The 13,928-nt window shown below is 50.4% G+C and overlaps 1 protein-coding gene across 1 annotated transcript; it reads right to left on the bottom strand.

The window, feature by feature from the left end:
• Window positions 1–7,384: 7,384 nt before the first annotated feature.
• Window positions 7,385–11,400, bottom strand: CCL22 (C-C motif chemokine ligand 22; the record flags this gene model as incomplete). The annotated part of the gene is made up of 3 exons (XM_082863133.1): window positions 7,385–7,469; window positions 9,988–10,111; window positions 11,328–11,400. 3 exons carry the CDS (start codon window positions 11,398–11,400, stop codon window positions 7,385–7,387), a joined length of 282 nt encoding a protein of 93 aa, XP_082719259.1.
• Window positions 11,401–13,928: the final 2,528 nt, after the last annotated feature.

Raw genomic sequence — 13,928 nt, forward strand, 5'->3', positions numbered from 1 at the left:
CCAAGGCTTTCTGTTCTGCCCAAGTAGGAGCAGATGAAGAAAAGGGGGAGGAGAAAGAGGAGGGGGAGGGCCAGGGATAGGGGACAAGTGGGAGGAGGAAGGGGGAGAAATAGGGAGGAGGGAAGGGGGAGAGGGGAGAGGCGAGAGGCAAGTCCTGGGAAGCCCCACACTTCATAAAGGACAAGACCCGGGTTGGGCCAGGTATTTGGGGGTAAAGACCCTTGTTCCCTTGGCCCCAGACTGTGCTCCAAAGAAGGATTTAGAAAGCAAGGGCTTTGGGATCAGATGATCCTGGCTCTGCCACTATCAGATGATCCTGGCTCTGCCACAGAGATAGAGAGGCGGCTTCCCTGCCTCTCTGAGTTCACACTTACTCTGAGACAGGTACTGTTTTAAGTGCTTTGTATGACTCACTCAGGAAATCATGACAACAAACCCAGGTGTAAGCAAAATACCATTATCGTGGTCCATTTTATGGATGGGGAAACTGAGGCACGCAGAAGTTAAGGAATTTTCTGAGGATCACCAGCCAGGAAGTGGGGGAGCTGGATTTGCCCCAGCCAGCTGGCTCTGGAGTCTGAGCTCCTGATCACCAGACTACACCACCTCCCTCCATCCCCACTTCGTGGAATGCTGTGAGAATTGAGTTTGTGCCCTTAAGGTGCCGGTTCAGAGCCTGGCACGAAACAGGTGCCAAAACACAGATATAACACTGTTTTTCTTTGTTCAGCCCTTGGGAACGTCCTCTATCTTCTACTGGTCCAGCTTTCCCTCCCATAAAATTGGAATGGTCACCCCACCTATCTCATCAGGGTGTTAAGAACTGAGTTTAGATTCAATTCAGACACAGGAGCCAGGCTTTTAGGTTGGTGGGACCTGGAGACAAACATGACTCCACCACTTATGAGGGGTATCACTTTGGGCAAGTGACTTAACCTCTCTGAGCCTCAGCTTCCCCTTCTGTAAAATGGGATGCTAAAGCCACCTCATCAAATCACTCCCTGGGGGAGTTCATAAAACTAAGGACTTTCAGAGTGCCTGGCACACAGAAACCATTGGTGTTTGTTATTCAGCCCTGATGTGTGCCTGGCACTGTGGTGGGACAGTGTTGGTGGGGGAGCATAGGCAAATAAGCCGAACTCTTTGCCCCAAGGAACCCCAGCTCACTGGGAGGGAGAAGATGCAAATCCTACCAGGGATTCGAAGGCTACAGGTCTTAGGGAGGGAGAGAAGCCTTTGTTCTTGTCTGGGAATCAAGGAAGGCAGGAATGAGAGACGATATTTCAATCAGAAGATGGACAGAGGGACTTCCCTGGTGGCGCAGTGGTTGAGAGTCCTCCAGCCAATGCAGGGGACACGGGTTCGATCACTGGTCTGGGAGGATCCCACATGCTGTGGAGCAACTAACCCCGTGCGCCGCAACTACTGAGCCTGCGGTCTAGAGCCTGCGAGCCACAGCTACTGAGCCTGCGTGCCGCAACTACTGAAGCCTGTGCGCCTAGAGCCCGTGCTCTGCAGCAAGAGAAGCCACCACAGTGAAAAGCATGTACACCGCTTGCTGCAACTAGAGAAAGCCCGCGTGCAACAACAAAGACCCAACACAGCCAAGAATAAATAAATAAAATAAATTTATTTAAAAAAAAAGATGGGCAGAATTTTGCTTTTTTTTTACATTATCGTTTTGAAAAATCTGTAAACAATAAAGAAGAAATGAAACAAAGAGCTTTCCTATCTCTACCACCAAGATTCAATGATTAGCATTTTTCATATTTGCTTCATCTTTCTTCTTTTTTTTTTTTTGCTAAGCCAACTCAGAGTAAACTATGGATGCCTGATACTTTGCCCCTTGAATCCTTCAGCATGTACCTCCGTTGTATAGACACTGTCTTACATAAATAGAATACTATTATCCCACCTAACAAAACTAACAATGATTCCTATGTCTTATAATATTTAGTTAATATTCAAATTTCTCCAATTATCTCAAAATGTATTTTGAGTTTCTTCTCCTTCCCTCCCTTTTTCTCTCTCCTCCTTCTTTCCTATCTATCTACCTATTTATCTATCCATCTATTGAACCAGGGTCCAATCTAGGTTCATGCATTGCGTGTGGTCATTTTTATTTATTGTACGATAGACCTCCTTTACATTTTTCATGACATTGACTTTCTGAAGAGTCAGGACCACTGTCTCACATGCTATTCTCATTCTTTTTTTTTTTTTTTTTTACGGTACACGGGCCTCTCACTGTTGTGGCCTCTCCCATCGCGGAGCACAGGCTCCGGATGCACAGGCCCAGTGGCCATGGCTCACTGGGCCCAGCTGCTCCGCAGCATGTGGGATCCTCCCGGACGGGGCACGAACCCGTGTCCCCTGCATCGGCAGGCGGACTCTCGACCACTGCGCTACCAGGGAAGCCCTCATTCTTAATTTATTGAATTGTTTCATTGTGATGTCATCTAATTTGTTCCTTTACCTTATGTATTTCCTGTAAACTGGAAGTTAGATCTAGAGGCCCGTAGAGCTCGGCTACAAATCCTTGGTAAGAATCCATTATGAGTAATACTTTGTACACCAATCACATCCACCACGATGGACAGGTTATTCCACTATTCTTGAGAGACTGATGGTCGACCGCTAGATCTCTCCACTGCAGAAGTGTTATTCCCTTTGTGATTCATAGGTAACTTGCCATATGCAGACAGGCAGGATTTTGACCGACCATTCCAGGTAGAGGGAAAACTTAACCAAGGTGGAAAGCACAGGACTTATGCAGGGGTTGGGGAACGGTCCAATGCCATTGGTTCTGAGGAAGGAGTGGGCCAGGAGGCTGCAGCTGGAACATGAGAGATTCCCCCAGCATTGGAAGCAGAACAGAAACAACATGGAGATCCGGGTGGGGAGACCTGGGCACCCCTGTGGGGTCCCAGGATGGTAGGAGGAATGTGGTGGCCAGTGCGGTGGTCATCTCCAGGGCCCCTTGGGAACAGCCTTCCCTGCCCCAGCCAGTCCTGCCCAGCTCACCTTTTGTGACCAGTAAAGAGGGCTACCCGCATGCACCGGGCATTTCCTCTCTCTGTGCACATGCCTGGCCACACCCTCTTTTTTAGCGTGGTAAAATATACATAGCGTAAAAATTAACATTTTACCCACTTCTAAGTGTTCAGTTGAGTGGCACTAAGTACATTCACATTGCTGTGCAACCATCGCCACAGTCCATCTCCAGAACTTTCTCAACTTGCAAAACTGAAACTCTGGAGCTGCTGAACAGTAACTCCCATTTCCTCCTGCCCCAGCTGCTGGAAACCACCATTCTGCTTTCTGTTTCTATGCATTTGACTCCTCTAAGAACCATACAGTATTTGTCTTTTTGTGACTGACTTATTTCACTTATCACGATGTCTTCGAAGTTCATCCATGTTGTAGCAGGTGTCAAAATTTCCTTCCTTTTAAGGCGGAATTATATTCCATTGTACGGATAGACCACATTTTGCTTATGCATCCATCCATCGATGGACACTTGGGTTGTCTCCACCTTCTGGCTATTTCAGAAAATGTTGCAATGAATACGGATGTACAAATATCTGCTCCTGTCCCTGCTTTCAATTCTTTCGTGTGTATGCCCAGAGGTGGGATTTCTGGCTATGGTAGTTCTATGTTTAATTTTTTGAGAAAGAGTCACAGTGTTTTCTACAGCAACTGTACCATTTTACATTCCCATCACCAATGCATGAGGGTTCCAATTTCCCTACACTCTCACCAACCTTTTTTTTTTTTTTTATAATAGCCATCTTAATGAGTATGAAGTGGTATCTCATTGTGGTTTTGATTTGCATTTCCCTAACGATTAGTGTTGTTAAGCATCTTTTTCATGTGTTGGGTGGGAAGAAATTTTCCTCTACACTTCTATGTTCTCCTGGCTGGTCTAAGAATTAAAGTGACATGAGACTGATTAACAGGAGAAAATCAAACAAAAGTTTAATAACTTGTATATATGGGAGAGGCCCAGGAAAACGGAGTAACTTGCCAAAATGGCTGAAACCTCCACGTTAAATACTATCTTCAGCTAAAGACAAGAGGTCGCTGGGGGTAGTGGTTTGGGACTTCAAAGGGGAGGAAGACGATCCGCAGGGAGAGAGAAAAGCAAATGTTTGGTAAATAAATGTTTGCTGGGTCATGCAGAGACAAGGGGACACAGAGTGGACCCTGATCTCTAGATGCTGCCGAGTCCTCCCCACCACAGTGAGCCCCATATTCTTTGCAGATACCTCTGGCGACCTCCAGAGGTAGATACCTCTACCTCCAGTCCTTTCTCTAAATTCTTTCGGGCAGTTAAGGTGGAAGTAACAAGGAAAACTTCCCGAGTGTTCTGTTTCTTAAAAATAATCAGCCTAAGTTAGTCCTCATGCCAAAGAGACACATTCTGGGGTGGCAAACATTGCTGCCCTACAATGTGCTTGTTAACCAGTTGAATATCTTCTTCGGAGAGCTGTCCATCCTAGCCTTTGCCCATTTTGTTATTGGGCTGTACCTACTTATGTGATTCTCACAACTACATGCACCATGTGCTCTTATTGCCCCCTATTCACAGAGGGAGAAATTGAGGCTCAGAGGGACCAAGTAACTTGTTCCAGACACGCAGCCAGTGAGAATTCCTATATCTGTCTGAATCCGTGACCTGTGCCCTTCATCATGCTTCTCCATGCCTCCCAGACAATGTTCTAGGTGTCTGTAGCTTCAACCCTGGAAATCCCACTGTGAGAGCCAGATCCAAAAGGGCCCAAAGGCCACTTGTGCCAAGATGTCCGTGGAACGGTATGCACACCGAGGGCAGAGGAGTCCTTTTTTTGTTACTGTTGTTTTGGCAGAGTGAGCTGTGTCCAGGAACTTCAGGGAAGCAGGCCCATTTGAGGGTCCAGGGAAGTTAGCGCCAGATGAACTGGGTTTGAAGTGCTCCCCAAACCCACTCCCTCTTCCTCCTGGACACACAGCTTGGTTGTACTTCCCAGCATCCCTTGCTGTCAGGGTGGTCATGTGACTAAGTTCTGCCAATGGCACGTGGGCAGAAGTGATGAGCCCCTCTTCCTGGCCCAGCTCATAAAAAACCTTCCCACAAGCCTCTATTCTCTTTTCTCATCTGCTGGATGATGGAGAGGAGACCTGGTCCTGGAGGTGGGCAGGGCCATGAGAAGGAAGCAGCCTGGGCCCTTGAATGACCACATGGATGGAAGGTCGCCCACAGACCAGGAATGCCTGATAAGACTTCGTGTGAGAAGAAAAAAACTTCCATGGAGTTGAGCCACTGAGATTTGGGGGGTTGTTTTTTGCAAGAAGTAGCATTTCCTGACTGATATACTCTCCTCTGCCTCTGTGTCCACCCTTGAAGTGGGAAGGTTGAGATTGGGTTATTGAATGAATGGATGAATATGCTGCTCAAAGATCTAGACTTGAGGACTGAATGAATGATTTCATCAGCTCCTCCTGACAAGTGGTCCCAGGGTGGACAAATGTGTGGGGTTCCCTGCTGGCACCTGCTCAGCTACTTCCCAGGTCCTCATGTCTAGCTGGGATTTCCCACCTTCTCACAGGGTGACCTTGGGCAAGCCAGCTCACATATCAATGTCAAGGGCCTCCCCACTGGGAGAGAGGGGCCATGCGTCCTCTGCCCCACCTCACAGGAGCAGCACATGCCAAGGAACAAAACAGACGTTGTTGTAGAGGATTTATTTTCCAGAAGGCTTGAGGGGCAAGGGCAGGGCAAGGGCAGGACAGGAGCGGAGGGAGATCCCAGAAAAATTGAAGGCCCTGTGCATGGGCAGTGGGTTAACACTTCTGGTGCCTATAGTGGGCGAATGACCTTGGGCTCCCAGTGGGACACAAGCCCCGGAAGACACTGAGTTTCATGGCCGGCAAAGCCACATTTTCTGTGACTTGGATCTGAGCCCCACAGCAATCCCATAAGGTAGGTATTCTCATTCTCAGGTGAGGCTCAGAGAGGTTAGATGGTCTCCTCAGGGTCACACAGCAACAACCACCCTGCCATACCATACCAGGCTCCCTCCGAAAGGAACAAGCACAGATACCTGGGGAAGCTGTGGTCCTCAAAGAGGTGTAGATAAGTCCTAAGTCCCAGTCCTTAGCCTGGCCCCAGCCACCTGAGAACAACCTCCATCCAAGGCTCGTTCACTTAACTATACCCCACACATTCACTCCAAGGACCAGGAAATCTCTACCTTGTCCCCCTCCCACACATTTCTTAAAATTCTTCCAGTCATCCATTGGGCCTTTTAAGCATTTGCCCTCTTTTCTTATACATATATAACTAGAGCTTATAATACCAAGCCAAGGGTACTCATTCACCCCATAGCAGGAATTTGGTTGTCAGCTATTTGGGGAAGAAGGAAGAGGAAATTCGGGACTCTGAAGAGGTCAGGCCTGGATGTTGGAGAAGCAGTAAAAACCCAAGGGAGGCAAGAAGGTTAAAGTGGTAACATGGGGAAGAAAGGTGAATCTGGGTAAATTTGAGGCCTCCTAATGAACCCCGCCAGCCCTTCTCTAGATGACCTTGAGTCTCTGCATTGATGTGTCAGAGCCCTTGAGAGGTGGGAGACGGACATTACTTTTATTGATTCAACCTGCAGCCTCTTATTGAGCCCTGATTCTGAGCCAGGCCCTGTGCTCTGTGCCAGAGGCCGGGAGACAAAGTAACTCAGGTGTGGATATTGGTCCAGCTGGTGGGGCTGGAGGACAAGCTCCCAGTTCCCGAGAATTCTGGGTAGACTGTGATCAGGGCTGTTAAAAGGGGGCAGAGGGCCAGGGGAAGTCTAAAAAATGACTCAATTACTGGCTGCTTAGGTTGAGTGATGCCCTGGAGGGCTGGTGGGGTTGGACATGTGCAGAGGATGGGGAGACATTCTGGGTGTCAGGAGCAGCTCGGGAAAAGAGCCAGAAGTGGAAATGTATGACATGGGTTTGGGAGAACAGGGAGCCGGAGTCCAACATGCATGGAGGGAAATGAGGCAGGGCTGGAGGCAAAGGATAAGACCCAGATCTGGAGGGCAGGGATGCCAGGCTCAGGAGCTCTGACCTCAGCCTAGGGCAAAGGGGAGCCACGGAAGGATTTTGAGCAGGGGACTGACTGACCAGGACTGTGAACCCTCTGGCTTTGGTGGGGCAGAGGATGGGTTGGAAGGGTAAGTGGGGAGATGAGAGTGACAGTGGGAGGCTTGACTGGGAGTGACAGCTGCAGACATCAAGATCAGGGGCCGCTGAGAGGGTTGTTGGTACAGGGTTGTGTCGGGGAGCAGCTGTAACAGCAGGGAGGTGGGGCTCCATGAGCCTTCCTGGAGGAGCCAAGGCCACGGTCATCAGGGCAGGGCCTGCCTCATTGGTCCAGCCTCTGGAGAATTTTCTTCACCCAGGGCAGTCTGGGATCAGCACAGATCTCTCGGTCCCTCACGGTCAGCAAGCTGGAAGGCGGAAACACCAGGGAGACAAGGAGGCGCCATTAGCATGCAGCAAGAATGCCACAGCCCCGCTGCAGAACCTTAGCAATTATGAGTCGCCTGCTGTAGGCAAACACATTTCTTAAGACGGAGAGGGGGAGATAAGCAGCAAGGACTTCCCATACCTTCAGCCCCAGCCATGAGTGCCAGGGCAGGCCAGGAAATAGAATGCCCAGGAGTCCCATAATCTTTGCTGACATTGCCTTGGGAGAGAGTATTGGGTAGTAGCCAAGAGCATGAACTTTGGAGACAGCCTATCCGGATTAGAATTCTAGCTCTGCCACATGTTAGCAAGCCCCTTAACTTCTCTGAACCTCAGTTTCCACATCTGTAAAACGGGCATGATAATTCTGGTCCAACCTCATAGGAATTTGATGAAGATATGATGAGTTAATATAAACTGGAGTGCTCAGAACAGTGCACAGCAGACAGTAGGTGATATATAATTGTGCCAGGACCTGGCCTGAACTTTTAACATTGATTTCCTTAATAAGTCCTTACAACAACCCTATGAGCCTCCAATATTCTATCTACTTAATAGCTGAAGAAAGCGAGGCCCAATGGGGTAAAGCAACTTGTCTAAGTGCCAGAGCTGGTAAGACCTGACTCATCGTGCTCGCTGTGAACGAGCATCCCCACCCAGGCCCCTCTGAGAGACCTGAGCACAGAGAGGAGAGGTGAACAACAGCCCAAGACCACATGGCAGTAGTGGGCTAAGGCTTCCACTTCTGCCAGAGCTGCAACAAACACCCCTGACCTGCGTGCACACACACACACACACACACACACACACACACATGCACCCTCAGCTGACCAATAAACAGAAAGAACAAAGAAGGCAGCAAAGCAGTGTTGATCTTGGCCACGTGGACAGCCTGCCCTGGCTGCTTTGTGACACTGGACAAGGCGCAGACCCTCTCTGAGCTTTGATCTTCTCATTCATTGAGCCACATTCTTTCTAGAATCCCTTCTGGCTCGAGATCCAATAATCACATGTGTACCGTCTCTCACTGAGTATCTATTATATGTCAGGCGTTGAGCAGTACACCCCCCACTTACTATTATTCTGCCCTGTGATGCTTGAGAGGCCCCGTAACTCGCTGTGCACATTTATGCACCTGTAAAAAGGGGACTGTAGGGGCTTGCCTGGTGGCGCAGTAGTTGAGAGTCTGCCTGCCAATGCAGGGGACACGGGTTCGTGCCCCGGTCTGGGAAGATCCCACATGCTGCGGAGCGGCTGGGCCCGTGAGCCATGGCCGCTGAGGCTGTGCGTCCGGAGCCTGTGCTCCGCAACGGGAGAGGCCACAACAGTGAGAGGCCCGCGTACCGCAAAAAAAAAAAAAAAAAAAAAAAGGGGACTGTAACAGTACCTACTACATAGGGTTGCTTGAAGGATTAAATGAGTTAAAGTTTATAAAGCGTCTATAACAGTGCCTAGCACTTAACAAGCACTCTCTACATGTTTGATTAAAAAAATAAATGAAAGTGATCACTCCCGCTATACTGATTGGGAAACTGAGGCCCAGTATTGAAGTGACCAGAACTGTGGCAGGCCTTCCTGTTTCAGCCTTCTTGTACTTTACCCACAGACCCCTCTGAGGGACGGAAGATGAGTGAGAAGGATTCAGATGAGAAGATGACAGGGCCCCAAAGGGGGTCATAAATCCCCAAGCTCAAACACCCCCCACTCTGTGGTTTGGCAGGCAGCAGCCAGAGGGGCTGCCCCAGAAAGGACAGGTCCCGTCACCCAGCCAGGGGCAGGGGCAGGGGGAGGGGCAGGGGCGGGGGCAGGCTCCAGGCCGAGGAAAAGGAAGCAAAGAAGCAAAGGAGAATAAGAACCTTAGGAGAAAGCCCTAAACAAGGACCCAGGAGTCCTGGTTCCAGCCTGGGCAACCTTGAGCAAGTCACTTCTCCCCTCACCCCGCCCCAAGCCTGTTTCTCCATCTGTAAAATGGAAAGAATAGTACCTTCTTATAGGATCATTGTGAGAATTAAACAGTCATGCTCAGAACAGTGCCTGGCCCTGAGGAAGCACTTAGTGTCAGCTCGTAATATGCTCCTGGTAAGAATAGGCTGCCTCAGGTAACTGACTCCCAGGGCACTGGGGATCCAAGATGCTTCTGATGGGAGCATCTTTGCTGACTCAGCGGAACCAGGCATACTGCCCGTACCCTGAACCCTACGCTCTACGGCAGCTCTGCACTACCCGTCTGCCTTGCCGGGGTGGAGAGGCACCCTCTGCATCCTCAGAACCTGGCACGCTGCCTGGCACATAAGAGGTGCCTGAGAATATCTGTTGAATGATAACATGATATTTTTCTTGGTCCACCCAAGTCTCAGCTGAGCCGTCTAGTTCGGCCAAGTGCTCCCAGCTGACATCTGGATGCTCAGCTGCATTCCTCCATCCCTGGGTGCACCTGCAGCCTCCCAGGCCCCACCCGTCAAGCTCTCCAAGGTCTTGTCTCCCTGGCTTCCTACTCACACCACGCCAGGCCTCCGGCAGGACTCCGAAGTCCAGTAGTAATATTTCACCAAACGCAGGGGCAGGGGGTGACGGATGTAGTCCCGGCAGCAGATGCTGTCCTCCACGTTGGCACCGTAGGGGCCTGGGGGAGAAGGGTGCTCAGACGAGTCACAGGCTGCTCTCCCTTGGCCCAAACCTCTGACCCAGCTTTTCTGTTATCATGTGGAAGGTTGGTGTCCAGAGGATTCTGGGCCCTCAAAGTCCCCACTCTTGGGGCCTCTGAGAAGCCGCTGAGTGCCCGAAGTCTACACTCTGCTTTGGTCAGCTCAAGGGAGAGGGATTCAGAATGACCGAGCATCAACAATGCCCTAAGCTCTAGATGGGACCAGACACGCTGAACAGGAAGGAGCCTTAGAACCTTGTTGCGCAAGTTGAGGTCTGTGGACCCACACCATCAGCATCACCTAGGAGCTTGTCAGAAAAGCTCGGTGCCTAGTCCCAGCCCTGCTGAACCAGGTGGACACTCTGAAGAACTTCCCAGGTAACCTGAGAACTTCCCTTCAGCTCACATCTACTCTAACCCCCTTCATGGTGCAAATGGTGAGGCTGAGGTCCAGAGATGGGGGAGGACTTGCCCAGATCACACAGCATGACCCTGGAGAGTCAGGACAAGGGCTCAGGCAGAGTCCAGGCATGGAAGCCCGGGTTCGAGTCTCGCTCTGCCGTGAGTCACTTAACATCTGAGACCGAATTTCCTCCTCAGACCCAGGGGGTAATAATAGTGCCTACCCTACGGGGCCCGTAACGCAGGGAAGGTGCCCGGGAACCCCAATAGCCGAGCAGTACTGCTCCTAGCTCCCAGACTCCCAGTCCAGCTCTCATTCCCCTACCCATCATAGGCCAGAAGAGTGTACATTGGGATGGAAAGAGAAATCAGGAACCCAGTGTTGAGGGCAGGTTCTGGAGAAAAATGGGGCGGTGAGAGGGCAGGACTGGTTTTCCAAGGGAACATCTATTACCGTTGCTCCTGCCTTTACCCACCCCAGCTGGCCTCCTTCAGTGGCTCCTTCTTCACATCCCAAGGCCCTACCCTTGAGTTCTCTGGAGTAGGAGACCCTGGGCCATGCCCGCTACAACCCCGAGCCCAGCTGAGATAGATCCTAGACTCCAAGCCTTCAAGACTATCCATTTAACAGATGTATAAACTGAGGTCCAGAGAAGCAATGGGACTAGCCCAAGAGCCAGCGGCAGATTGGAGTCTTCTGCTCTCAGTTCAGTGCTCTTTCTACCACATGAGGAAGATACCCCAGTATCTGACCTTGACCTCTGCAGAGAGCCCTCCCTCTTCCCAGCCTCACCTGCCTCTGTTGCTTGAAGTATCATAGCAAGGAGGATGAGGGCAGCCAGGAGTGGGGTCTGCAGGCTGGCCATACTTTCGTCCTGTGTGTCCCAGCTCAGGTGTCTACAATCGCCAAAGGACAGGAAGCTCTGGTATTTAAACGCTTGCTACACCCACAAGCCTCAGACACTCTTAGTCACCGGTGAGCCCAGAATCTCTGACATTCACGTTATGAAAGAAGAACTCCCACTTCCTCCAGAGAGAAGGAAATTCTCTGTGGCCAGGAACCACTCAAAGGGGACCCCCACCCTGACCTCCCCTCTGGGTCCCAAGAGACTTGCAAAATCCCCTTGAGCTGGGCCTCTTGGAGGCCTGTTCTCCCTGGGGTCTGCTGGCTGTGTGGCCTTGGCCATGTCTCTGGGACTGAGTTTACCCATCTAGAAATGGGAGAGATGGTTTTGCAGTCCTACGTATTTACCCCAGTGGTTGTTTGTAAATCAAGTGAGAATGTGGACAGGAGCCAAATAGCCCTAAACCCTCACCTGGAACTGAGGCCCATCTTGATGAAGGGTGACCTTCATCACTGATCGGTCTTCAAAGGGAGAAGCCTATGAAGCCATTGGGTTAGTTTCTCTGCCCCATCACCGGTGTCCTCTAGGGCTTCTCACAAAGTCTCAGCTTGGGCCAGTTCATGGTCCACTCAACAGCTATAAAGAGCTTCCACACATTTCCATCTTGCCTGTCCTTCCTTCGCGGCTGTCTCCACGCTCTTCCTCACCCAGCCCCTTCTCAATCTACCGCCATGTCCCACTGATTCTACTACCTCAGTCTGTCTCAGATCTGTCCACTTATCTCCATCCCCATTGTCCCTGCCCAGTCCAGGCCACCTCCACCTCAGGCTCAGATGCTGGCCCCTCATTCCCCTATCCACACTGCAGTGACCAGAGTGAGTAGCCCGGATTCAAAGCTGCACATGCCTCTCTCCTGCTTCAAAACCCTGCTGTGGCCCCCTGAACCCATGCCCCCGACGGTGGCCTTCAAGGCCTCCATTCCAGACTCGACCCCACCACCTCTGCCCAGCTGGTCTCACTCCCCTGAGGAATCACATCCACAGTCCTCAGAGTTTCTCAAAGAGGTCTGTGGCTTGTCCCTGGCCGTGAATGCCCTTGCCACTTCTCTACCGCGTAAACTCCTACTCGTGCATCAAGAGCTATTTGAAATGTCACCTTCTAGGTAAACACACCCCCTCAGGACTCCAAATTCTCTGAGGTGACCTAGAACGTGGACTTGAACAGACTACATCAGGTTTTCTCTTTCTCAATCTCCTCCCAGAAGCCAAACTCCAAGCTCTTAGAAGGTGGGGTCTCCCTTTATTTGTCTTGGCATGCCAGGGTCTACCAAGAGTGGGGTACATGGTGGGTGCTCAGAACACATCTAATGGAAGAAGAAACCCGGGCTCAGAGGAAGAGGGGCCTTGCCTGTAAGTAGATAAGCCATCCTGGAGTTCAGGACTCAGCACTCCATTTGTAGAGGGATCCATCCACTCATTCATTCTTTCATTCATTCAACAAATATTTATTGAGCCCTTGGTCGACAGAATAATGAACCGCCCCAAAATGTCCATATCTAATTCCCCAAACTTGTGAACATGTGACCTTACATGGTAAAAAGGATTTTGCAGGTGTGTTGAAGTTAAGGTCCTTAAAACAGAGAGTCTTCCTTGGGACTTTCTTGGTGGCCCAGTGGGTAAGACTCTGTGCTCCCAATGCAAGAGGCCCGGGTTCGATCCCTGGTCGGGGAACTAGATCCCACATGCATGCCACAACTAAGAGTCTGCATGCTGAAACTAAGAAGATCGCATGCCGCAACTAAAGATCCCACATGCCGCTACGAAGATCCCATGTGCCGCAGCTAAGACCCGGAGCAGCCAAAATAAATAAATATTAAAACAAAAACAAAAACAGAGGGACTTCCTGGATTCTCTGGTTGGACCCAAAGCAATCACAGGGTCATTATAAGAGGGGCCAGCGAGTGGGTCAGATTCAGACAGCAGATGGGATGACAGAAGCGGAAGTCCAAATGATGTGACGCTATGTGCCCAAGAAGGTGCGAAACGCAAGGAAACAGATTCTCCCCTAGAGCTTCCAGAAGGAACACAGCCCTGCCGACACCTCAGTTTTACTCCACTGAGGCTGATTTAGAACTTCTGACCTGCTGAACTGTAAGCTAATAAATTGGTGTATTAAACCACCGAATCATTTGTTACAGAAGCAAGAGGAGAGTAACACAAGCACCTGCCACGTACCAGGTACACTGCCAGGATCTGGGGACACAAGAGTGAATAGGTCCCTGCTCTCATGTTTACCTTGGAGATAGACAATAAACAGGCAAAAAAACACACAAAAAAACAAAACCAAATAAGCTAATGTCAGGCTGTGGTGAGTGCCGTGAAGAAAATGAAACAGAAAAATAGACAGTGACTGTGGGGAAGCAGGTTTGGGGAGTCAGGAGAAGACTCTATGAGGGCTGACAGGCAAGCTGAAATTCAGAAGATACTAAGAAACCTGCCAGGGAGGAAGGGGCAAGGGCAAAGGGTGAGAGGCCTGAGCAGCTGGGGCAG

This window comes from Leucopleurus acutus (genome assembly GCF_964270905.1).
Source record: "Leucopleurus acutus genome assembly, chromosome: 20".
NCBI classification, from domain to species: domain Eukaryota; kingdom Metazoa; phylum Chordata; class Mammalia; order Artiodactyla; family Delphinidae; genus Leucopleurus; species Leucopleurus acutus.